Genomic DNA, 27,733 nt, shown 5'->3' with positions numbered 1-27,733 from the left:
TGTCACTTGTCTGGAATGTTAAGTGTTGTCAGTAGTTTAACGTCCTTTCCAGCAGCTTGCATTAAAGTGAGAGAAGATCTCCAGAAATGGATCTGAAGAGATCTTGGCATAAGATTAGGACTTTCATTTCTTTATTTTTCAAAAAGTAGAAAGAAGGAGAAGACTTATGTGGTTCTAAGTTTAAAAAATCCAGGAAGCTTCTAATCGTTTCTAATTATTTTCTTGTGTTAAGCTTCATAGAATAATATAAATCATAAGTTAGTGTGAGTAAGCTTTTCGTTGGCCAAAACAAGTGGGAATACAGTTGTGCTGTTTAGTGGCCGTTTGAATTGGTATTACTGATAACTACCTCCTTTTTTTTTTTAGCATCCTATGTGTAGTTGTGGTTGGTGTAGCATCCTATATGTAGTTGTGCTTGCTTTTCTCTCTAACCAAAATTTGTTTTTCCTTTCCGTCCACGTGGGGTAATTATGAGAATCAGTGCCCTAGTATTTGTGCAGTGTGGGCTTTCCACATTGTCTGGCTGGTGCTTTCCAGGCAGCTTACTTTCATAGTTAAACGACAATGGCAACATCAACAAAGTGTCTCTGCCTCCTCATTACCCCCTGGCTCTCTCCCCTTCACACATTTTTGAGAAGTTCTTTATCCTTTTCTTTCCTACTCAGCTTTTTATTCCACTCCACTGCAGCATGACTTGGCCTCCATCCCTTCACTGGGGCTTCGTTGGCCCTGCTCACCATCACCTCCTTATCTTGATTAAAGTGGCCACTCAGGCATGACTGAGCAGTCTTTCTCCTGTGGATTCACCTTGAGACTTCCTTAACTGGTTGGACAGGCAGAAAGGAGGGAATTGTGAGAAGAACTGGATTAAAGCAGAAAGGAGCTGCATTTTCCTTCCGTGGCCATGAGGGTGTTTAAGAGGGAGTGCCTACCTGGAGTGGGGAGAGGACATAGAGTACAGTTTCTTTCGTCTTGGAGTTGGAGGTAGAAACAGGGGAGGTAGATCTGGATGCCATCTTTCCTCATAAGTCATAATCAATATCGTTGATTCCTGGAAATGGGAAACTACCCTGTTAAATGTACTACATGTTAACAATTTTAGGCGTAGTATAAAATCTGTCTTTAAAAATTAAGAAAGTACTGTCTTATAAAACAAGCATTTAAAAGTTTTGCCTCCTCAGTCAGTAAGCATTGAAGTTTTTTGAGCAGTACTGGACTTCTGTCTGGATTCAGACTGAGCAGAGAATCAAATATCTGAAGGCATCTTACCCCTGCTTCTCTCTCCCTCCTGTCTGTTTCATGCACCTTGAATATATGCCGACTTGCACATGTGCAGTTTTTTGACATGACAAGGCTCAGACTTTCCTTGACTTTTTCAGTGGAGTCTCACTCCAAGTCTTTAAAATGTGTACATAAAATGCACCTTTCTGAATGTGTGTCATAATTCACCATAAGAAAGGTTATGTATATGTGGAAGAATATAGGATCAATCCATTACATTATGATTTATTTGATTTAAACACTTCTTACTGGGTTTCTTTTGAAAGTTTTGATTGGCTTTTGGTAAGACACATGTTTTTATCAAATTGATTGTTGATTTTGCTTCATTTAGCAACATTCACTTTCTGACTCTGAAGTGGCCCTTTCCCTGAGTTACAGTTTCCCTTGACTGTGTGATTCTTTCTTCTCAGTGTTTTAAGTCTGTTCTTAATTTGCAATTTTAATATGATCTCTACATTTTGAAAATGAAGTCTGTGAAATAAGAGAGATAAATATATTTAGATTGCTGAGGTTAAAAACCCTTTTTGGATTTTCAGTGGGTATTGATAGGCATAGAAAGTCATAATTAATAAGCAGTTCCTTTGAAATTGTTTGATTCCATGTTCTAAAAGTACAGATTATGAAATGAAATTTTCAAACTTCTGAAAGCTACTAATCCACTCTCCTTTATAAACAAGGCTCACAGAGTGTGGGTGACTTGCACAAGGTCACATAGATGGTGCCAGACCTGGGACCGCAATCCAGGTCTCTTGATTATTGTTCCAGTGGACTCCATACTATATATTTTCATAATATGTAATTTTCAGTGGGAAAAACCCAGAAGCTAATGTTGTTTGTTGACATCTATGGGCCATGGTATATAATCTAATATAAGTAGTAGGTAAAAACAATCTTTAGTCATTCCTTATAAAGGGTTTCTTTTACAAAGTGTCTTTTGAATTGCTGCTTTTATTTTAATAAGGCAGTATTCATACATGGGGCATGCAGTATATTCTTCTGTAAATTATGATAGCCCATGTTATCTGGTCTTTACTGTGGGCTGCCAACCTGCTAACCACTTTAGGTTCATTATTTCATTGAATCCTCTCAACATCCTTATAAGGAAGGTACATAGTATTACCAGCTCCCTTTTACAATGAAGAAACAGATTTCAGAGAGGTTAACTTACCCAAGGATACAGAAGGATACAGATTTGATCATACGTGGTTGGGCAGTCTCCTGGATAGTAGTGTTTTCTTTTTGTTGTTGTTTTTGAATAAGCACAGAGAATTATTAATTAAATAGGAAATTTAAATGGTTTTAAATAGCAGTACGTTTTGGAAACATTGAGGGGAAAAGATTCTAATGGAGGTGAATAGGAGGAACTGAAAGAAGAAAGTAGTGACAGCAATCAAGATCCTGGTGTGACTACAGAATGGAGAGATTGGGGACTGCCCCTGTAGTTGCCAAGAAGGGTTCGTGTCCCACCCTGTGCCAGGGCTGAAGGTGCTTCTCAGCCAGGGAACGGCCTTGGAGCTCCCTTGTGGTTTCCAGGACAATTTGTGTTGTCCTCTAATCAGGGTGGATCCTTCTGGATGCAGTATGACAGTAAGATAAATTTATAATGTCCTTTTGGCATATTTCTGAAACTTGATTGGTGTGTTTTTCATGGGTGGATGGTTGGTGAGGGTGGGGTTTCTGAACCACTGAAATAAGTTGCCATCCCTGACCTTGGACTGTTATACCATTTTTCCTTTGACCTTTGATCTGTGATGAAATAACTTGTGGAAGTGGGATATCAGGAGTTATGTTCTTGTTGGTTTACACATGTTATTTTTTAAAAGAACTCTATAAACTAGATTTTATCAGTTTTTTATAGGAGAAGAAACAGATTTGCAGATACATAAAGTGATTAAGTGATTTGTCCAGAGTCACCCAACTTGGATGGCAGAACTGGAGCTTGAACCCAGGTCTCTTGACCTTTAAGTTCAGTTCTCTACTCACTGTATGGGAGACCTGGAAGGAGATTCTTTTGGTGTGTCACATAGCCTTACCATTGCTTTGTCCTATGTAACATCATCAGTTATGTGAATTATCTGACATTACAAGAGTCAGAAGGTGTCGTAGAGGTGCCTTAGAATCCAACTTCCTTTTTATTGTAGATGAGAATACTGGGTGGCCAAGTGACTTAGATTGAAGACAGCACTTGTTAGAAGGAAGACTAATGGGTTTTGAGTGAAAGTCAGAATTTAAAAGTATCCTAAAGGCTGGAACCTTGGGTGTTGATTTACCAAATACGAATTTTAACAGATAAAGGTTTAGATTTTTTAGAATACAGATTACACAGCACTGAAGAGGAAACGCTGGGCATGGTGGTTTGCTCCTGTAATCCCAGCAACTTGGGAGGCTGAGGCGGAGCTCAGGCTGTAATGTGCTATTATAGAGAAAAAAAATTAAGAAGAAAAGGAAAGAAGTGGGATGTTGCTTACTGTACAGTTTTTCAACATTTCTGCATGTTTGTAAAATTTCATAATAAAACGTTAGGGGAGGCTGGGCATGGTGGCTCATGCCTATAATCTCAGCACTTTGGGAGGCCGAGGCAGTCGGATCACGAGGTCAGGAGATCGAGACTATCCTGGCCAACATAGTGAAACCTCATCTCTACTAAAAGTACAAAAATTAACGGGGCATGGTGGCACGCGCCTGTAGTCCCAGCTACTTGGGAGGCTGAGGCAGGAGAATTGCTTGAACCCGGGAGGCGGAGGTTGCAGTGAGCCAAGATCGTGCCACTGTACTCCAGCCTGGCGACAGAGCGAGACTCCATCTCCAAAACAAAAAATAAGAGGGGGATAAAAGAGAAAAGTAGCTTAGCAACAGTTTGTGTGGTAAAAGACTTGAAAATAGTAGATAACCATGAACTTATGAGCCTCTGGAAGCTCCTAGAAAAGCAGATTTTTTTTTTCTTAGATTAAGGTAGCAGCTCAGTTTCTAGATGGAGGGAAATAATAGTCTTGCTGAGTTCTGTGCTTGCCAGATCAGATCTGTCTTGTATCTGTGCCCACTTCCGAGGTTATACTTTGTTATACTTTGATGCCTGTTGTACTTTGATGCCAGTGGATACAGGGTACTGAAATCTGGAGGAGTGGATGGGGAATGTGTGGTGCTGACTTGGAAGAAGGGCCAATTTAGGGAAGCTCCATGGTGGTCTTCAGATATTGGGGGAGTTGTGGAGTAAGAGTGGTACTTTTATTTTGAATATAAAGCTTAGATTAAGGGAGAGCAAAGACATTACAGGGAATTAGATGCCTATTCTGTTTTCCTCATCCCTGACCCTCCCATTCTGTATCTTCAGTACAGCAGCGCAGGTTAGTCTTTGGGAACTGCAAGTCAAGTTATAGGACTGCACGGCTTTTATTCACCGTCCTGTGTCACATGAAGTCCGGGGCTTGACTGGTCTTCTGGCCCTTGCCGACCAGTCCTCATTTTGACATGTCTGTATTGTAGCCATACTGTATTCTAGCCAAGTCATTAGAGTTCTTCAGTTGAACCTGTGTTTACTCTCATACCTTTGAGGTGTACCTCCTACTTTGTTGCCCAAAGTAAGGCAGAATTGGGGATCTTTCTGCTTCCATTGTGTCCTGTACATATACTTGCCCTGTGTTTTGTTTTTAAAGTAGATTTATAAAGGATGGGGACCTGTTTTGTTCATTTACATGTCCTGTTTATTCCTGTAGACTGTGAACTCCTTGAAAGTAGATATTTTTGTCCTAGTCCTTTTGAGATGGAGTCTCGCTCTGTCGCCCAGGCTGGAGTGCAGTGGCACGATATCGGCTCATTGCAACCTCTGCCTCCCGGGTTCAAGCAATTCTCCTGCCTCAGCCTCCCGATTAGATGGGATTACAGGCACGCACCACCACACCCAGCTAATTTTTTATATTTTTGGTAGAGACAGGGTTTCACCATGTTGGCTAGGCTGGTCTCAAACTTCTGACCTCAAGTGATCCACCTGCCTCGGCCTCCCAAAGTGCTGGGATTAGAGGCATGAGCCACTGTGGCTGGCCTGTCCTAGTCTTCATATGCCCATATATTTGAGCCCTCCTTGACTAGGTTCCCAGAGAATTGGTGCTTGGCTTGCCTGGACACGGAATAAACATTTATTGATAAATAAATGTGCCCACAATGACTTGCCTCATAACTTTTTAGTAGTCAGGATCCTAGCACAGTAGACTTGTAACTACAAGAGTATTTTTTTGTCGATGTTGCACATAGAGTTTCCTGTAAAATGGCTTCCGAGATATTTTTCATTTCTAGTAAAGAATCTGTGAGTTGATTTTTAAATAGTATTATGTCTACCTTATGTGGAAGGTAAGAGATAGCCCTTTGTTTTCCTCAGGAGGTTTTAATTATGTGATGTCCTTGTAGAACTAAAGGAAACTCTGGAGCTTCCTCTGTGGCTGTGAATGTGTAATTAGCTTTGGACAGGGCTCCCAGAGCTGTGAACCCTGTCCTGAGGAGCACTGGGACATTCTAGTGAGCGTTCAGGCCACCCAGATTGCAGCCTCATAAATGAAGGGTTTATTTCTCTAATGAGAGTGGTTTGTGTCTCACCCAAATGATATTTTAATATTCAATTATGACAAATATTTTAAATTTAAAAGTAGATATATATAAATTAGTATGATTTTTAAAATAATTTCAATAATTGTTTAAAAAAGTAATTTTAGTACATTTCAATAATTTATTTTAGACTCAAGGGGTACACACACAGGTTTGTTGCATGGGTATGTTGCACGATGCTGAGGTTTGGGATACAGATCCCGTCACCCAGGTAGTGAGCATAGTTTTTCAACTCATGCCCATCCTTCATTCCCTTCTTCCAATTAGTATGATTACAACTAAGAATTTTACTTTTACAGCTCTAATTTAATACATATTGATCTAGACCTGGCAATAGATATTCTGCTCTAAGAAAGGTTTTATGTTAAATAATCAAAATAAAAAATTTTGATTAAGAATACCAGCACGGGCCCAGTGGCTCACAATTGTAATCTCAGCACTTTGGGAGGCCGAGGGCGGATCATCTGAGGTCAGGAGTTCGAGACCAGCCTGGCCAACCTGGTGAAACCTGTCTCTACGAAAAATACAAAAATTAGCCAGGCGTGGTGGCAGGCACCCGTAATCCCAGGTACTCGGGAGGCTGAGGGAGGAGAATCGCTTGACCCGGGAGGCAGAGGTTGCAGTGAGCCAAGATCGTGCCGTCGCACTCCAGACTGGGGGAGAAGAGCAAGACTTGGTCTCAAAAACAAAAAGTATACCAGCACTGATGACAACATTGGACAAGTAGACAAATCTAGAAGGGGCAGATTGAGCTGTGTAGTTTTAGTGTTGTCACAGTTTGTTTATATGTTGTGAAATATTCATTGAGATCAAAATCTGGCATTCCCAACTTGTGTTATGTGAGTATTGGAGGCCATATGGAGTGGCAGAAGTGAAGTGGGGTTTGAATTCAGACCGTTGTTCCTCAAGAATGAATTGACCTGGAGAGAATTACTTGCAATCTCTGATCCTTAGTTCCTTCATCTAGACATACCCACCTGGGATCATGTGAGGATTCAGTGAACTGTACAAGGTACTGCACAGGACATGGTGCTTGCTGCCTGGGAGAGGCTCAAGGCCTTCAGTGCCTATCCCTGTTATTTTGGGAGTAGTGCATCTATTTGATGTTCTTAAGAAACACTGTTTGACAAATACATGGGGCATACTTCATGGACTATTGTTGTTTCAGGATCCACAATGTTTTTATGAGGAGAGCTACTTTTTATTCCCCCAAACCTTGACTTTCCTGGACTAGAGGTCTCAGTGGTGTGTGCTGATGTGACACCCTTGAGCAAAGTTGGAGAAGAGATAGTGGTAATTTCCACCACTTCCCCTTCTCCAAGACACTGGAAGTGCTGTGAACTGTGCTCCTTCGCTCCTCTGCTCTGTAATCTCTGCCTGGGGGCTCTAGAGGGGCTCTAGGGAGGAGTGTCAGCCAGTGATTCCTCCTTCTCGACCAGGTGGGGACCCAGGATCTTCTGGTGAATTCTGATTTGTTTTTTTTTTTGAGCCTGAGGGTCATTTTAAGAATTTGTGGAAGCATTTGTGATTGTCTCAATGGTTGGTGGGTGCTATAGGCATTTATTTAATAGGTAGGGCCCATGGAATTCAAGGCTTAGTGTGGTGACAGTTCTGTAAAATAGAACTTTTCCTATGATCTGCACAGCTTTAGAATATCTTTTTTTTTTTTTTTTTTCTGAGACTGAGTCTTACTCTGTCACCCAGGACAGAGTGTAGTGGTGTGATCCCAGCTCACTGCAACCTGGGTTCAAGCGACTGTCCTGCCTCAGCTTCCCAAGTAGCTGGAATTAAGAGATGTGCCACCACGCTCGGCTAATTTTTGTATTTTTAGTAGAGGCGGAGTTTCACCATGTTGACCAGGCTGTTCTCCAACTCCTGACCTCAGGTGATCCATCCACCTCGGCCTCCCAAAGTGCTGGGATTACAAGCATGAGCCACTGTGCCTGGCCTAGAATATCTTGCTGAATAATTTATGTAGATAGAAAAAAACTGTTTAAGGCTGAACGTATAACTGAATTCCATTTTACATAAAGGATTTTTTTAAATGTAATTTAGTATAAATGGAAATTTCAGGAAATGGAATTAGTCTAGACTTTGAAGGGAAATTATCTCATCTTGTTCTTAGTTTTACTAAGTGTATTACTAGTCTTGGTTCTCTCAAGAAACAGAACCGATATATATATATATATATATATATATATATATATGTATGTCTCTCTCTGTACATATGTCTCCAGTAGGAAAGAGAGAGTGAGATATGTTTGTATATATAGTATATTTAACTATATTTAACCAATATGTATGATTGTATCACACGCATCCTATTGGTTCTGTTTCTCTGGAGAAAATATAAGTATTCAGCAGTTGCCCTTTATCTATGGTTTTGCTTTCCATGCTTTGAATACCTCATGGTCAACCACGGTCCGAAAATATTGAATGGAAAAATTCCTGAAACAAACAGTTGGCAAGTTTTAAATTGTGGACTGTTTGAATGACATGATGAAATCTTGTGCAGTCTCACTGTCACACCTGGAAGATGAGTCCTCACTTTGTCCGATGTATCCATGCTGTGTGTGCTGCCTGCCCAATAGACCGTTAGTCTTGGTTATCAGATTAACTGTCTGGTATCATAGTGCTTATTACCCTTATTTCACTTACTAATGGACCCACAGTGCAGGAGTAGTGATGCTAGCATATTGTATAATTGCTGCTTTTATTATTAGTTATTGTTGTTAATCTCCTACTGTGCCTAATTTATCAACTTAACTTTATCACAGGTGGTATGTATATACATGGTCCCCAACTTACTGTGGTTCAACCTAAGATTTTTCAACTTTATGACGGCGTGAAACTGTCACATTTTTAATGTAATGTATAATATTCAATAAATTACATGAGGTGTTCAATACTTTATTATAAAATAGGCTTCGTGTTAGATGATTTTTGTCCACCTATAGGTTAATGTAAGTGGTCTGAGCATGTTTAAGATAGGCTAGGTAAGCTATGACGTTCAATAGGTAAAGTGTATTAAATGCATTTTTGACTTGTGATATTTTCAACTTAGGATATTTTTATTCCATCATAAGTTGAGGAGCATCTATATGTATAGGCAAAAACATAGTATATATGGAGTTGGGCAATATCTGCATTTTTAGGCATCCGTAGGGGTTCTTGAAACATATCCCCCTCGGATAAAGGGGGGAAGCATTCTATCTATAACAAGATCCTTATTAAAGGAATTGGCTCATGCAATTATGGAGGCCGAGAAGTCCCAAGATCTGCAGTTGGCCAGCTAGAGATCCAGGAGAGCTGATGGTGTCATTCTGATCTGGTTCTGAAGGCCTGAAAACCAGGAGAGCCACTGATGTAAGTTTCTGTCTGAAATCCAGCAGGCTTTAGACCCAAGGAAAACCAATGTTTGTTTCAGTTTGAGTCAGACGGCAAGTAGAGATGTCCCAGCTCAGCAGTCAGGCGGGAGGGGTTCCCTCTTACTTAGCCTTTCTGTTCTATTCAGGTCTACAGTTGATAAGATGAGGCCCACCCACATTAGGGAAGTTAATCTGCTTTAGACAGTCCATTGAGTAAAACATTGATTTCATCCAGAAACACCCTCAGAGAGACACCCAGAGTAATATTTGACCAAATGTCTGGGCACTCCATGATGCAGTCAGATTGACACATAAATTAACCATCACACTAAGAGTGATTTACCTTTTTAGGTAAATGAAGAATCAATCACATTATTGATAGCATTCATGATAGGTAGTGTGGTATCTGAGTTGCCAAAATGACATACCCAAGTGAAGAGTATTTGTAGCTGTGAAATTCAGTGATTCAACTTAGAGATGTGGATTTCTGACCCTTCTGCCTGAAAATTTACATATTGAAATTTATATTTATTTTATTAAAAATTGTTTTTATATTATAGTTGCTGTGTTAAGTAGATATTTTTGGAATATATATGTCATAAGTTATTTCTGAATTTTATTTCAGGATAGTAAAGGTATATTTTTAATAGTCTTTAAAGAACGGGGGTGAGGCATGGTGGTTCACACTTGTAATCCCAGCTATTCGGGAGGCTGAGGTGGCAGGATCCATTGAGCTTGGAAGGTCAAGGCTGCAGTGAGCCGTGACTGCACCACTGCACTCCAGCATGGGTGACAGAGTAAGACCCTGTCTTAAAAAAAAGGTGCGCAGTGGGTATTTGGGTCTGATATGGCTAAGAACCAGCAGTCTAAGTGATCTCAAGCTGCCAGCCTCCTTGAACAGTCTGCATCTCAGCATCTTTAAAGCTTTGACTGTGTTTCTTTTCTCCTCTTGGACCTCTGCAAAACCATAATCTTTCTCTTTATCACATATTTTACAGCGTTGGGATATATTTTCCAGAAGTCCTTGTTCGACTTACAATGTTATTTCATCATAAGTTTAGGAAAAACTTACGGTTGTTTTTTTTAAATTTTAGCTCTAATGATATGTAATTTATATGTCATACAATGCACTTATTTAAAGTGTAAAACTTAGTGGTTTTCAATATATTCACAGGATTGTGCAACTATCACCGTGATCTAATGTTAGAACTTTGCATCACTCCAAAAAGAAACCCTGTATCCATTAGTAGCCAGCCTCTATACTCCCTATCCCAACCCCTGGCAATCACTCATATTCTTTTTATCTCTATGGATTTGTTTCTGCTAGATAATTTGTACAAATGGAATCATATAATACATGGTCCTTTGTGGCCTTTGTGTTTTTTTGTTCTTTATTTTAAAAAAAACAACAGGATACATGTGCAGAACATGCAGGTTTGTTACATAGGTATACGTGTGCCATGGTGGTTTGCTGCACCTATTGACCCATCCTCTAAGTTCTCTCCCCTCGTTCCCCACCCCACAACAGGCCCTGTTGTGTGTTGTTCCCTTCTCTGTGTCCTTGTATTCTCATTGTTCAACTCCACTTATGAGCAAGAACATGCAGTGTTTGGTTTTCTGTTCCTGTGTTTGCTGAGGATGATGGCTTCCAGCTTCATCCATGTCCCTCCAAAGGACATGATCTCATTCCTTCTTATAGCTGCATAGTATTCCATGGTGTATATGTACCACATTTTCTTCATCCAGTCTATCATTGACAGGCATTTGGGTTGGTTCCATGTCTTTGCTATTGTAAACAGTGCTGCAATAAACATACCGTGTGCATGTATCTTTATAGTAGAACGATTTGTATTCCTTTGAGTGTCTACCCAATAATGGGATTGCTGGGGTATTTCTGGTTCTAGATCCTTGAGGAATCACCATACTGTCTTCCACAATAGTTGAAGTAATTTACATTTCCACCAACAGTGTAAAAGCATTCCTATTTCTCCACAGCCTTGCCAGCATCTGCTGTTTCTTGACTTTTTAATCATTGCAATTCTGACTGGCATGAGATGTTATCTCATTGTGGTTTTGATTTGCATTTCTCAGATGATCAGTGATGTTGATATATAGACCAATAGAACAGAACAGTGATGTTGATATATAGACCAATGGAACAGAACAGAGACCTCAGAAATAACACCACACATCTACAACCATCTCATCTTCAACAAACCTGACAAAAATAAGCAATAGGGAAAGGATTTTCTATTCATTAAGTGGTACTGGGAAAACTGGGTAGCTGTATGCAGAAAACTGAAACTGGACTCCTTCCTTACACCTTATAAAAAATTAACTCAAGCTGGATTAAAGACTTAAATGTAAAACCCAAAACCATAAAAATCCTAGAAGAAAACTTAGGCAATACCATTCAGGACATAGGCACGGGCAAAGACTTTCATGACAAAAACACCAAAAGCAATTGCAACAAAAACCAAAATTGACAAATGGGATCTAAGTAAACTAAAGAGCTTCTGCACAGCAAAAGAAACTATCATCAGAGCAAACAGGCAACCTACAGAATGGGAGAAACTTTTGCAATCTACCCATCTAACAAATGTCTAATATCCAGAATTTACAAGTAACTTAAACAAATTTACAAGAAGAAAACAACCCCATCAAAAATTGGGCAAAGGATGTGAACAGACACTTCTCAAAAGAAGACATTTACGTGGTCTTCTTTTACTTGGTGCAGATGCTCCTTTATTTAACATGGGGTTACATCCTATAAACCCCTCATAAGTTGACAATGTCATGTGTTGAAAATGCATTTATTGTACCTAACATACTGAACATCGTAGCTTAGCCTAACCTACCTTAAACATGGTTGGAACACTTAAATTAGTCTACAGTTAGACAGAATCATCTAACACAAAGCCTATTTTATAATAACGTGTTGAATATCTTATGTAGTTTATTGAGTACAGTACTGACAGTGAAAAACAATGGTTGTATGGGTACTCTAAAGTGTGGTTTCTAAAGGTTTATTGCTTTCACATCATTGTAAAGTTGAAACATTGTAAAGTTTAAAAATAGTAAGTCGGGGTCATCTATGTATTGTTTTCAAGGTTCACCCGTATTATAAGATATGTCAGGGCTGGGCACAGTGGCTCACGCCTATAATCCCAGCACTTTGGGAGGCCGGGGCGGGCGGATCATGTCAGGAGATCGAGACCATCCTGGGTAACATGGTGAAACCCCGTCTCTACTAAAAATACAAAAAATTAGCCGGGCGTGGTGGTGGGCGCCTGTAGTCCCAACTACTCGGGAGGCTGAGGCAGGAGAATGGTGTGAACCCAGGAGGCGGAGCTTGCAGTGAGCCGAGCCGAGATCGCGCCACTGCGCTCCAGCCTGGGCGACAGAGCGAGACTCCGTCTCAAAAAAAAAAGAATTTTTCAACTTTTCTGTAGTGACATCTAGCTTTCAGTTTTATCACATGGTAAAATTCTTCAGAAACAAACTTCTAAAGCACTTCCTTCCAGTTATGTTCTCAGTGTAATACCATTTTTTCCCACAGATTTGCTTGTAAATGCATCACGAAGAGGCAGCTCAGAATGAAGAAAGCAAGCAGGAGTGTTGGCTCAGTGCCTAAAGTGTCTGCAGTAAGTAAAACGCAAACAGCAGAAAAAATTAAACCTGAAAACAGCTCTTCAGCATCTACGGGAGGCAAACTTGTAAAACCTGGAACAGCAGCATCATTGTCAAAGGTATTCATGTGATGTTTGAATACATGATGGGTTTTTGGAGGACTGAATTTAAATATGATGTTTAATATATTAAATGAGCATTCTTAGGGGTGTGCCCTCTTCTGGTGCTGGGAACACTTGGCCTTTGAACAGAGCTTACAGTGGGGTGGACCTAATTGCTGTTTTTGATCTGTCTTTTTGAATGAAACCAGACAATAGGCTTGTTCATGAAACAATAATTGAGCACCTGCCTTGTGCAGGATGCTGTGATTGTGTGAGCTGGAGGTACAGTCTGCCTTCAGGGAGCTTGTGGAGGAAAGGATGGAGGCAAGGCACAAACATGAATAATGAAAATACCCAGGGAGAATGTCAGATACCCTGGGAGAGCAGTAAAGCATTGTGAACAGTTTCAGGTAAGTAAATATTGTTTCAAGCCTGGGAAGGTTTTATGAAAAGGTCATGTGAGTCAAGTCTGGCAGTCCTGTGACCCCTAGACGGGTGTTTTTATCTGCCTGTCTCCCTCACCTTCACCACCACAAATTGCTGTTCTTCTGGCAGCTGGTCCACGATGATGATGATTATTATTATTATTACCATTTTTTTAAAAAGAGATGAGATATTATTATTACTATTACCATTTTTTTTTTTTAAATAGATGAGTTCTGTGTTGCCCAGGCTGGTCTCCTGGGTTCAGTGGATCCTCCTGCCTCAGCCTCTCAAATAGCTGGACTAGGGGTGTGCGTATGCATGCACAACTGGAAACATGATCTGTTCATTCTAGGCAGGGCCCTGATAGATCATGGCTTAATTATTTTAAGAAGGAACTCAGGAACAGCCAATGAGGAACTTCCTGATATGTGTAGAAAGATCTAACAGGAAATGCTGGTTTTTCTATTCTAAGGTTGTTGGAACTGAACCCAGGCTTATTCCCTTGGCTCGGAGATGCACACAGATTTTCTCCTTGCTATGGCCCTGATGAATTGTTAGGTATCATTCTGTGACCTGGAGGATGGTACCAGGAATAGACCCTTGCCCAGCTTCCATTGTCTCAGTGAACACACTGAATCATTTTGTTGGTGGCAGTGCTGCTGCTCTTTGGTGTAAGACAGGTGGCATTTTCTGACCTAACTGGTTATTCAGTTGCTGGGGCTCTCTTTGGCGTGGAGTGCCTGTGTGACTAGGTGACCTGTTATGTATGTGACTGGAAGAACAGGTTGAAATGTTGGCATTAGATGTGCACTGCTGCCTTCCTTCTGTGGCCTCTTCGTCAGAGGCAGGCAGTGTCTTTGGAGGTTTACTATGGAATGTGCACTGAGCAGGCATGTTACATCTTCTGAGTCTTGGATCTGGAGTTGCTGGGAATTTGGTCTTGAACAGTGAGTACTTTTCCACTGTAAAGCAAAACTGTACACTTACTCTTGCCAGCACATGCCAGCTGTCCATAGCTTTGGCTCTGCTGCGTTGACAAGTTTGTTTAAGTAGGGGGTGTCTGTGTGTGTGTGTGTGTGTGTGTGTGTGTGTATAGCAGGAAGGTCAGGGCAGAGGTAAAGCTATTTGGCAACACTTTTCCTGGAGTGGAGCAATTGCCTTCACCTAAGAGAGGGGAAGGAAAAAGTCATTAAATGGAGATTAAAGTAAAAACAGAGAAGGAAAGAAGAAAATAGTGAAAAAAAAAGGAAAACATTGAAGGGCTTTGAGACCCCACAGTGTTATTTTATTTTTCTAACATTTTTTTTTCCTGTGCTTCTCTGGCATCTAGATACTTCCTACAATTTGAATTCCTTTAACTGTCATGGAGCATTGATGATTAGCCAGATGAATGAAGTGTTTGGCTTAATTATTGAGACAGCATGTGCACACACCCATTCATTTATGGACACCCACACCTGTGTGTCTGTCACTGCACAATATTCTCATGACTCTCTTCTTGTAGTGATAGGGTACAGGATATGCATTTCTTCACCTCTCATTTCAAGTATTGTTTGAGGCTAGATGTAGTTGAGGGTTAAGGGGAAGGACTCTTTTGATCCAGAACACTTCACTGCTGGTTGGAGCTTTTGTAAATACAAAACACTACTGCTGCTCACAGTGAGTTTTGGGGACATTATTCCCACTTCTGTCAGGAGCTGTGTCATTGGGCTTGCAGCCTTTGTATGCTTAATTCTCCTTTGTCACAGTCAGTGGAGAGGATTATTTTCCATGTAGAGAGGGTTTCCTGCATGCCTACACTTTGCAGGGTTCACTTACTGTTCAGGTGTTCATGATTAGTTCTTTTGAAGTAATATACTTTTCCATTATACCGATGATAATTTTTTCTAAAAATTACAGACATGAATTAATAAGCTTCAGTTAGAATCTATAATTGATAACTCTCCATGATTATTTGTGGTCATACAGTGTAAACGTTTGTTAATAGTATGTACAATCCACCTCTGAAACTTGAAAGGTAAAATTTGATAACAAATCTTCAAATTTGAGAGAAAGATACATGTGAAACTTGGGCTTGACCTTGAGAAGTATATGTACCTGGTTGTAGTATTTCATTATTTGTGTCCAGAATGCTTGTACCAAATTATTTGCATTTTGCATCAGTTACAAAGAGTAGGCTGAATATTTATTCCTTCATCAGTTTCATGTTTTTAGACTTACCGATGGGGGATGTTTATGTGTGGGAATGCACATGCCTTTACAGAATTTTGTAGCAAAAATTAAAAGAAATAGGGAAAAATAGCAGAGAGCCTGCTAGTAGCTTATGGTAAAAGGTAAGTTGGAAAATGCAGAGTTGTGTTTTGTTTTGTTTTTACTTTTTTTGTTGAAGTAAAACATATGTACAGCAAAGTCCACAAAGCATAGGTGTTGAGCTTAGTGAATCATCACAAAATGAAACATACCCTGCAGTCACCACCTAGTTAAAGAAACAGAACATACGTGCCCCTCAGAAGCTTCCACCGTGCCTCTGCTTAATCATTGCCCTTCCTGTCCTCCCCAAAAGTAACTACCATTCTAACTTCTAGCACCAGAGATGATTTTTGCCAGTTTTTGATCTTTACAGGAACGTAGTCATACACTGTGTTCTTTTTATGTATGTCTGGTTTCTTATCCGTACTGTTGCATCTAGCAGTGGTCACTTCCTTTTCATTGCTGGTTAGTAATCCATGGGATGAATATACCACAGTTTGTTCATCTCTTGTACTATTGGCAGACTTTTACTACTATTGGCAGACTTTTAGAGTTTCTTCTCTGTGGCTATGAGTATTATTGTTATGAACATTCTTATACGTGTGTATTAATACACATGTGCACCCATTTGTGTTGGTTCTAGAACGAGGAGTGAAATTACTGGACCATAGAGTATACCTATGTTCAGCTTTAATATTATAGATAGAAGAAAATCATTTCTCAAGGTGGTTACCAGTTTACACTCCTGGTTACTTCACATTCTCTCCTGTACTTAAATTGTTATTCCTTTCATGTTAAGCACTCACGGATGTATAAAGGGATGGAGCAGTGGCATTAATTTGCATCGTTACCAGTAAGATTGAATACCTTTTCATACGATCTTTTTTTTTTTTTTCATACGATCTTTTTTTTTTTTTGAGATGGAGTTTCACTCTTGTTGCCCAGGCTGGAGTGCAATGGCGCCATCTCCACCTCCCGGGTTCAAGTGATTCTCCTGCCTCAGCCTCCCGAGTAGCTGGGATTACAGGCATGTGCCACCACGCCTGGCTAATTTTTTGTATTTTTAGTAGAGACGGGGTTTCTCCATGTTGGTCAGGCTGGTCTTGAACTGCCGACCTCAGGTGATCTGCCCACCTTGGCCTCCCAAAGTGCTGGAATTACAGGCATGAGCCACTGCACCCGGCCTTATACATTTTTTATGTGCTCAGTGGACATTTAGACCCACTTCTATGAAGTGCCTGTTCAAGTCACTTGCCCATTTTTCTGTTGTCTTTTTTTTTTCCGAACTTTTTTTTTTTTTTATTGTGGAAAAATGCATACAACATTCATCACCTTGGCCTTTTAATTTTTAATTTTAATTTTTTAATTTTTTTAAGAGATGGAGTCTCACTCTGTTGCCTGCCCAGGCTGGAGTGCAGTGGCGTGATCCTAGCTCACTGCAGCCTTGAACTCCTGGGCTCAAGCAGTCTTCAGGCTTCAGCGTCCTGTGTAGCTGGAATTACAGATGTGTGTCACCATACCCAGCTAATCAAAACAAAAATTTTTTTAGAGGCAGTGTCTCACTTTTTTACCCTGGCTGGTCTCTAACTCCTTGGCCTCAAGTAATTCTCCTGTGAAGGTGGGATTTTAGGTGTGAGCCACTGTGCCCAGCCATCTTAACAGTTTTTAAGTGTGCAGTTCAGTTCCATTAAATACATTCACATTGTTGTGCAACCGTCATCACCATCCATCTCCAGAACTTGTCATCTTGCTAAACTGAATCTCTGTACCCATTATATAATGACTCCACATTCCCTCTTCTCTCCAACACCTGACAACCACCATTCTACTTTCTATCTCTGTGAATTTCACTGCTCTAGCTACCTTATATAAGTGGAATCATACACCACTTGTTTTGTGTCTGGCTTATTTAACTTAGCGTCATGTCCTCAAGGTTCATCCATGTTGTAGCATGTGTCAGAATTCCTTCCATTTTTAAGGCTCAATGGTGTTCATTGTATGTATATGCTATATTTTGTTTATCCATTCATCTGTCAGTGAACACTTGGGTTGCTTCCACCTTTTGGCTACTGTGGATAGTGCTGCTATAAATATGAGTGTACAAAGATCTCTTCAAGGCCCTGCTTTCAATTTTGGGGGGGTATATACCCATGGGTGGAATTGCTACATCATATGGCAAGTCCATTTTTAATTCTTTAAGGAACTGCCTATTGTTTCTCACTGCTAGCAGCTACACCATTTGCAGTACATAAGGGTTCCAATTTTTTCACGTCCTCTGCAATAGTTGTTATTTTGTTTTTTGATAGTATCCATTCTAGTGGGTGTGAGAGGGTACAGTGTCATTTTGCACTGATTTGTGGTTCTTTACCTCTTCCAGATGTGAGCCCTTTATCATTTATACATGCTGCACGTATATTCCCCCACTCTGCCTTGCTTTCTCTCTCTTCTCTCCCCTCCCCTCCCCTCCCCTCCACTTCATAAAGGTATGATACCTTTAAAGGTATCTTCATGAACAGCAGTTATTTATTTTAATGTAGCCCAATTTGTTAATCTTTTCTTTATGGGGTATGTGTGTCTGTGTGTATATGTGAGTGTGTATGTGTGTATGTATGTACGTGTATATGTGTATGTGTTTTGTTTAAGAAATCTTAACCCATCCCTAGGTCAAATGAAATAGTTGCCTATGTTTTTTTCTTTTTCTTTTTGTAGAAACAAGGTCTCACTATGTTGCCCAGGCTTGTCTCAATCTCCTGATTGCAGGAGATCCTTCTGCCTCACCCTCCCAAAGCCTTGGGATTATAGGTGTGAGCCACCATGCCTGGCCCCTATTTTTTTTTTTCTAAAAGTGTTTTTCTAAATTTCCTGTTTAGATCCTCAATCTGTCTGGAAATAATCATGTAAAATCTTTTTATTTTGAAATAATTTTAGACTTACAGAAAAGCTGAAGGACTAGTACAAAGAATTCCAGTATACTCTATCAATATTCCTCATATGTTAACCTGTCATGATTATCACTTTCCTGTATATACCATGTATACACACATAGTTTTTTTGGGGGTGGGGGGGCTGTTTCAGCATGAACTATAGACATAATGCTCCTTTACTGCTGAATATTTCAGTGTGTATTTCCAGAAAAATAAGGACATTCTTTTTTATAACCATAGTAATAACATTGATAGGATGCTAGTATCTAATGTATAACCTTTCATTAAATTTCGCCAGTTGTGCTAATTTCAGATACAGCAAAAGAGGAAAAAAAAATCTGTTTTCTGGCCCAGGATCCAATCCAGGATTATGTATTGCATTTAGTTGTTATGCTCCTCATACTCTTTAAATTTGGAATAGTTTCTCACTCTGTCTTTTATCACCTTGACATTTCTAAAGAGCGAAAGGCTTCCATGTTTTCCATTGTGGGGGATGTTAACTTCCTTTGGCTAGGCTTCTCCACTGTCAGGTTACTGTGTTCCCTCTTGTAATTAATAAGTAGCTTGTCAGAGATACTTTGAAACTTTGTACATATATCTATCCTTTTTTTCACTAGACTTTTCACCCTGGTTTTAGCATTTTTTTGGATAGTTCTTTCCCAAATCAGTTAGTATTGTGATTTTTGCCACATGGCAATTTTCTAATTCCGTCATTCCTTCTACATGTGTTAGTTGGCATTCTGCTACAAGGAAGAGTTTTCACTTTCCCTTGGTTTATATATTCATTTATATTACTGTAAATTCATAGATTCTTAGTGGGGTATAAATTATTAGGATCATTTAGTTTTATGCCTAGATTATCCCTGATTTGTCCACTGGGAGCCCCATCAAGCTGGTTCCTGTGTCCTTTTGACATGTTCCTATTACTCTTTGAGCACTTCCTTCATTTCTGGCACAATAAGTTTTGTACCTTTTCAGTCCCAGCCCTAGAATCAGCCATTTCTTCAAGGAGGCCTTGTTCTTTTTAGTGGAGGATAGTACTTAAAAACCAAGACCTGGAGGTTAGATGTGTTCATTGCTTTTGGGACACACACACACACACACACACACACACATATCTGTGTCAATTTCTGTAGCTGTATCTATTAAAATGTGTGAGTTCACACTGATATTTCCAATTCCATTGACTTAAAAGGTTCATAACAGCCTTTCCACATCCTATAATTGTAATCCATTTATCCAACACTGAAACACCTGGCTTCTACAGTCTATATTTACTTATTTTCTCCACTCTAGAATGTACAGAAAATAGTTTTAGAATTATCTGTACAACTGTGAAAAACAATTTATCAACTGAAGTTCAATTTTTTTTTTTTTTTTTTTTTTTGAGAGTCTAGCTCTGTTGCCAGGCTGGAGTACAGCGGCGAGATCTCGGCTCACTGCAACCTCCGCCTCCCGGGTTCAAGCGATTCTCCTGCCTCAGGCTCCTGAGTAACTGGGATTATGGGCACATGCTGCCACACCCAGCTAATTTTTGTATTTTTAGTAGAGATGGGGTTTCACCATGTTGGCCAGGCTGGTCTTGAACTCCTGACCTCGTGATCTACCCACCTCGTCCTCCCAAAGTGCTGGGATTACAGGCGTGAGCCACTGTGACTGGCCTGAAGTTCAGTATTTGCATACTTTTGTCTTTGGCTTGACAGTTTGAGGATTTATGGTCAAAATACTACCGTGTTGAAAAAATACTTGGGTTGTGTTGTTCATTTGAAATACGGTTAGTCTGTTTGTTCCTATCCTATTCCATTTTAGGTTTCTCCTATCTTTATTTATTTGTTTATTTTCAGCATATGAAACACTAGCATGGCTCCACGAGTCAGAACTATATGAGAAGATATGTTCAGAAAAGTGCCCCTCCCCTCCCCTGTTCCCTCTTACTCAGTTCCCACCCATCCCAGAGGTTAACAGGCAATTTAGTTTTTGTTTATTCTTCTCATGTTTCTTTTTGCATAAATGAGCAAATACACATTTTTTACATCCTTTTTTACACAAGGTGGCAAAATATATTCTTTTGCACTCTGTTAATCTTTTCACTTAATGTACTCTAGAAATCTCTCTCCATACCAATTGGTAGCAGTCTTTCTTATTTTTTGTTGCTGTTTAATACCTCATTGTATTCACTAAAGTGTACTTCATATGCTTTCCTGCGTATATATAGGCATTTAAGGCGTACCAGTATTTTGCAATAAAAAACAATGCTGCAGTGAATAATTAGCCATGTGCATATGTATTTTTGTATTATTGGAGGTGTATCTTCAGGTTAAATTCCTAGAAGTGAAGTTGCTGGGGAGAAGGTAAATACATGTGTAACTTTGTTAGATATTGCATGATTCCTTTCATAAGGCTTATGTCAAGGTGCATCCCGTCAGCAACTAAGGAGAGTGCCTGTTTCCCCATATTCCTCCCAAAAGAGCATGTGTACCAATCTGTCAAGTGACAAGTGCTGCTTAATTTGCATTTCTCTCATTATGAGTTAGGTTGATCATCATTTTCTCTCTCTCTCTCTCTCTGTGTATGTGTGTGTGTAAACTGATGGTGTGATTCATTCATTTTGTTCATTTTTCTGTCTTTTTTTCGTCTTTTCCCCCTCAATTTTAAAGCATTCTGTGTTAGGGACCTTAACCATTTGTTTGTGAGATATTGCAAATATACTTTCCCAGTTTTTTATGTTCTAAAATTCTATTTATGATGGTTTTTTGGTCGTACAAAACATTTTAACGTTTTTTTAATTAAAAGGATTTTTTATTTTTAAGATTTTAATTTTTATGTAGTCACATCGATCAAATCTTTGTTTTACAATTTTAGATTTAAAATCATAGTTAGAAAACCTTGGACTTTATGTTTGATATGGTGTGAAATAGGTCTCAGCATTTATTTTTGCCCCCTTGGTGTATGCACTTGACCTAGCACCATTTTCTGGAAAACTCTTGTTTTCTCCCTTGCTGCCTTGGTTATAAATCAAGTGTCTATAAATATGCAGTTTCCTTATGGACTCTGTTTCACTAGTTTATTCTTGTTCCAGCACTGTACTGTCTTAATTATTATAAGTGCAAAGTTTATGATTTGGTGCCCTTATGTATATTTAACTTTGTCATTAGCCAAAGGCAAATTGTAACCAGAGAAGTGTGATGAGTAGTCCACTTTGACATGACAATGTAGGGTGGTTTTCAATGTAATTATTGTCAAATGGAAGAATTTAACTTATGGAGGAAGAAAGATTAGTTCAAAGATAATTTTACTTTTATTAGCAGGATACAAAAGAAGACTGAAAATGTAAGAATGTGTTGAGTTTATTTACTGGCTATTTACTGGCTAATAGAGGAGGGACAAATTGCCAGGAAAGTGGCATGACTTTCATTGTGTGACTTCGGCATCATAGTTGATGGCCAGTTTTTGTGAACAGAAACAAGTCTTAAAAGTATGAACAGGCCAGGCATGGTAGCTCACACTTGTAATCCCAGCAGTTTGGGAGGCCGAGGTGGGCAGATCACTTGAAGGCCAGGAGTTCGAGACCAGCTTGGCCAACGTGGCAATACCCCATCTCTACTAAGAATATAAAAATTAGCTGAGCATGGTGGCGCATGCCTGTAGTCCTAGCTACTCAGGAGGCTGAGGTGGGAGAATCACTAGTCCCCGGGAGGTGGAGATTGCAGTGAGCCGAGATCATGCCAGTGCACTCCAGCCTCAGTGACAGAGTGAGACTTTGTCTCAAAAAAAAAAAAAAAAAATATGAACAGTCCTTGAAATTAATGCAGTGTTTCCCTCTCTTTTTATGTATTCTAGATTTCATAATGTAACAGCCCTTAATTACCAGAGTTGAATTCTGTTTAATTCATTGAAAATATTTATTCCTTTTTCTGCCTCTTTTTTTGGGGGGTGGGTGGGGACAGGGTCTCACTCTGTTGCCTAGGCTGGAGTACAGTGGTGTGATCACAGCTCAGTGCAGCTTTGACCTCCTGGGCTCAAGCGATCCTCTCACTTCATCCTTCCCAATAACTGGGACTACAGGCATGTGCCACTTTGCCCAGGTAATTAGTTTTTAAATTTTTTGTAGAAACGGAAATCTCCCTATGTTGCCCAGGCTGGTGTTGAACTCCTGGGCTCAAGTGATCCACCTCGGCCTCCCAAAATGCTAAGATTACAGGCATGAGCCACTGTGCCCAGCCTTTTCTGCCTCTTTTTAACCTAATGGTACTGTATTAGAACTTTGATAATTGAATAACAGAAATATGCTCCATATGGAGTCACTGACATTTAGAACTGGAAGAGACTTTAGAGATTAGTTACTTATGAACTATCTTAACTAGTAGAAATGAATTCAGTATCATTATCTGAGAGAGGGCATGGTTCCAGATAGAAGATAGTGTAAATCAGTCGGCTAACTCATGCCAAAGAGAGAAAACTTTTGGGTTCTTTTGTTAAAAAGTAGTTTTTCTCTTTTTTTCCCCCACATATCTTTAACTGCTCTGTGTTCCCTTCATTTCTAGGAGAAGTAAAAACGTTTCTTCACTACTTTTTAGAATAATAAATTTACAGCCGATTTATTATCCATAGTGTTTTTTTAAGGCTCATGTTTTTAAAATTGTCTTTATAAAATATAAGTATTGCAGATGGTCTTTCTCACGTAATAACGATCATTTAGATAGCAGAACCCTTTCTCAAACTGTAAAGTCTTTAGTTTTTTATTAATATATTATGCATGTTTTAGAAAATACCTCCTTTCAATTGTGACTAAAATTTGATTACTACAGAATTATAAGGTTAAAAAGATAAATTTCAGAATAAATTCTTTTAGATACTGGCCTCATCATGGAATCACTTTAGAGCAGTGAAGATTATTTGACTCTCAATGATATTTCTTTCTAGAAATTGCAAGATGACACTTCCTGTGGCATTATAGGACTTTCCCAAGATATCATGTGCTATCCCCCATCATCTGAATCCGGCATATGTGGACACATAGCAGGCTTCCATAAAGTCTTTGATTACATGTACAATTTTATTATTTTAAAAAGAAGTACGTGATTGTTTATAAACCTATAAAGAAGTTCTGTTTCTGTAGCACAGTATGGTGTGCTGCTTACTACCTGTCAGATAGTTTTGGTAATAGGGCTCTTGAACTTAGTATAAAAGTCATGAGCTTTGTCGAGTCCCAAAATATCTAATCTAGCTTGATCTAGTAAATTTGTTTTTATTTTCTGTTGCTTCTAGACCAAGAGCAGTGATGACCTTTTAGCTGGAATGGCCGGAGGGGTAACGGTGACTAATGGTGTTAAAGGAAAGAAAAGCACCTGCCCATCTGCAGCACCTTCAGCATCTGCCCCTGCCATGACCACCGTGGAGAACAAATCCAAGATTAGCACAGGTATTGGTGACATTCAGTCTGAGACTTCAACTTCTTTTTTGTTTGAATAGGCAGGATGCATTGGTGTTTACAGTGTTCCATCTCATTATAGGAAATTGTAGACATACAAAAGTAGATGGATTGATATTTCAGCCCAATACGCTCATCACCATTATCAACTCACAGCCAGTTGTAACTCCTGATACCCACTGTTCCCTCTTATTATTTTGAAGCAGATTCTGGACATCATATCATTTCATCCATAAATACTTTATTATCTTGGAAAGAGAAAGATTCTTTTTTTTTTTTTTTTTTTGAGACGGAGTCTTAGTCATGCAGGCTGAAGTGCAATGGCCTGATCTTGGCTCATCGCAACCTTCGCCTCCCAGGTTCAAGCAATTCTCCTGCCTCAGCCTCCTGAGTAGCTGGGATTACAGGCATGCGCCACCATGCCTGGCTAATTTTTGTATTTTTAGTAAAGATGGGGTTTCACCATGTTGGTCAGACTGGTCTCGAACTCCTGACCTCGTGGTCTGTGTGCCTCGGCCTCCCAAAGTGTTGGGATTACAGTCATGAGCCACCACAACGGGCCTAGGAGAAGGATTTTTTTTTTTTTTTGAGATGGAGTCTTGCTCTATCACCCAGACTGGAGTGCAATGGCACGATCTCGGCTAACTGCAACCTTCGCCTCCTGGGTTGATGCCATTCTCCTGCCTCAGCCTCCCGAGTAGTTAGGACTACAGGCGCCCATCACCAAGCCCACCTAATTTTGTTTTTTGTATTTTTAGTAGAGACAGAGTTTCACCGTGTTAGCCAGGATGGTCTCGATCTCCTGACCTCGTGATCCGCCCGCCTCAGCCTCCCAAAGTGCTGGTATTACAGGCATGAGCCCCCGCGCCCGGCCAGAGAAGGATTGTTTTAAAAATATAATCATAATACCATTATCAGTCCTTGAAATAACCGATAATCATTCCTTAAATCATAACTTATTCAATGAGTATTTAAATTTCCAAGAGTCTTATAAATATTTTTGTTTTATTTACTGTCTATTTTTATATTTGGATCAGGACTCATGTAGGTCCATATATAATTGGCTGATGTGTCTCTTAAATCTTCTTTTTTAAAATCTATGGGTTTATCCTGATTCTTGCAGTTTAATTTTTGTGGAAGCTGGTCATATGAGCTGTAGAGTTCTGAGTATGTGGATTTTTATATCGCAATATCCCCATGATGTTTTTTCCCATCACCCTTTATTGTCTGTATTTATTGTAAATGGCATTGGAGCCTTATGGGACAGATTCAGGTCCCCTGTCCCCCTATTTTGAAAACAAAACAACCAAAATACAAGACTCCTTCATAGGTGGTGGTGTGTCCACCCATCAGGAAACACATAGTTTCTGATTGTCCCTCTTCAAATGATGTTAGAAGCCTCTGATGATCAGTGCCTAGATCCATTCATTCTAATTCTGCCATCTTTCTTCATTCAGTAACAGGTATTTGTTTTTAGATTGATGGAGTTGATAAATTAATTTATCCTACAGTCCAAGGAGTAATTCTCTCATATTTTACTTCTTACATTTATAGAAAAAGAACTTTAAAACTTCTAGTAAACATAAGATCAAGTGTTTGTAATAAAGCTTATGAAGGCAAATTGTAAAAATTACATCAGATCCTTTTCTGTCATCATAATTTAGGCTCTTAGCCCCTCTTGTGTGTATTAGACTCTTCTAGCCCAGGATTACCTACTGTCTTCATTTTTGCTTTGGCTTTATGCAGATTCTTCCTTCCATTTCAGATTGGGCCCCCCTGTTAATGATAATAGGTGTGATTAACAAGAAGGAATATTGAAGTCCTTGCTTTGTGATTTACAGGCATGATTTCATTTTATCCTCACTGTAGCCCTGTGAGAACTAGTATCCTCATTTTAGAGATGAGAAAGCTTAAGTGTCTTGGCCAAGGCCGTGCATTCATTTGCTCAGTAAATATTTATTGGGGATGTGTTTTGACAAGGCCACAAGGCTGGTGGTGAGGCAAGGTCTTTACTCCCAAGCCTGGGGTCATCACCACATTTACCATTGTAGCTTATGTGGTAGGAAGGAAATTAAATACTCTTGCCATTTGCATGTCTTCCTGTTTCCTGCCTTTAGAATTGTACTGGGAGAGATTCCATGTGTTTATATACTTAGTTTCTTGCTGACTGATGCTACCTGACCTCAGGATTCAGTTATCACCTCTCTGGATTAGCTGCCCCAGTATGGCTTTGTACGTTTATTTTATTTTGCTGGGGATGTCATAACAAAATACCACAGACTGGATGGCTTAAACCACAGAAATTTATTTTCTCAAATCTGGAGGCCAGAAGTCTGAGATGGGGGTGTTAGCAGATTTACTTTCTCCTGAGATATCTTTTTTGTCTTGCAGATGGCTGCCTTCTCTGTGTCTTCACTGGTTCGTCCCTCTATGTGTGTGTGTCCTCATCTCCTCCTCTTACAAGAACACCAGTCGTGTTGGATTAGGGCCCACCCTAATGACTTCATCTTACCTTAATTACCTCTTTAACTTCATTATCCTGTCTCCAGGTGCGGTCACATTTGAGGTTTTGGGGTTAGGGCTTCAACATATTAATTTTGTGTGTTTTGTGGGAGCACAGTTCAGCCTATAACAACATCCTTATTCTTCAGTTCATCTGCTCTACCTTTACCTCCTCCAGTGACTTTCCTAAGACTGTTTGATTTCCGTGTATCAATTCACTTGTCTTTACCTCAGATTATTCTGTCTACTCATTACAGTAATCCAGAGAGGAATTTTTCTTCTTTTATCTTTCAAACATGAACAGATTTTCTTTTTTGTAAGGATTTTTGATTTAGATAAGGATGCGGTACCACTTACAGAACTAGGGAAAGGAATTAATGTTGGGGAAAAAAGTTACCCCAGCCAGGTGCGATGGTGCACGCCTGTAATCCCAGCACTTTGGGAGGCCAAGGTGGGCGGATCACTTGAGCCTAGGAGTTCAAGACCAGCTTGGGCAACATGCCCAACGTGGTGAAGCCCCCGTCTCTACAAAAAATACAAAAATTAGCTGGGTATGGTGGCGTGTGCTTGTCGTCCTAGCTACTGAGGAGGCTGAGGTGGGAGGATCACCTGAGCCTGGGAGGTAGAGTTGCCGTGATCTGTGATGGCACAACTGCACTCTAGCCTGGGTGACAGAGCCTCAAAAAAAAAAAAAAGAGTTATGCCATCTTTTTCCATTTTTGGCCTCCGTATACAGTTGTTTCTCCCAGTCTGATTACTTTTGCCTTTCATATCTGTCACAGATTTCTTGCCTCTTCTGTGTTCTTACTGCCACCCCTGAATGTAGGACCTCTTTTACCTCATTGGTCTACCTGCCCACATTCCTCCTCTGCTGCTCTGCTTTCTTCCTTATGTATTCCACTGAGTATCTGTATTAGTCCATTCTCATGCTGCTGTAAAGAACTGCCCCAGACTGAGTAATTTATAAAGAAAAGAGGTTTAATTTACTCACAGGTCCACAGAGATGGGGAAGCCTCTGGAAACTTAGAATTATGGTGGAAGGGGTAGCAGACATGTCCTCCTCCACATAGTGGCAGGAAGGAGAAGAATGAGAGCCAAGCAAAGGGGAAGCCCCTTACCATCGGCTGTCATGAGAACTCACTATCACGAGAACAGCGTGAGGGTAACTGCTTCCATGATTAAATTACCTCCCAACAGGTCCCTCTCGAAACACATAGGGATTAT

General features: G+C 39.8%; 1 protein-coding gene across 8 annotated transcripts in view; it reads left to right on the top strand.

Moving 5' to 3' along the window:
- The window catches only part of LOC134739258 (cytospin-A-like), a 177,432-nt gene that overhangs the window by 20,007 nt on the left and 129,692 nt on the right, over nt 1-27,733 (top strand). For all 8 annotated transcript variants that reach the window (XR_010125866.1, XR_010125867.1, XM_063662787.1 and 5 more), the window contains 2 exons: nt 12,805-12,994; nt 23,845-23,998. Coding sequence is in view for 6 of the 8 variants with exons in the window: in XM_063662787.1 (XP_063518857.1) it covers nt 12,842-12,994; nt 23,845-23,998 (307 nt within the window). In the remaining 2 variants the exon portion in view is untranslated. The remainder of the gene's footprint in view (nt 1-12,804; nt 12,995-23,844; nt 23,999-27,733) is intronic.

Source organism: Pongo pygmaeus, chromosome 23, assembly GCF_028885625.2.
Source record: "Pongo pygmaeus isolate AG05252 chromosome 23, NHGRI_mPonPyg2-v2.0_pri, whole genome shotgun sequence".
Taxonomy (NCBI): Eukaryota; Metazoa; Chordata; class Mammalia; order Primates; family Hominidae; genus Pongo; species Pongo pygmaeus.
The sequence above is the reverse complement of the archived record's forward strand: the minus strand, read 5'-3'. Positions and strand labels throughout refer to the sequence as shown.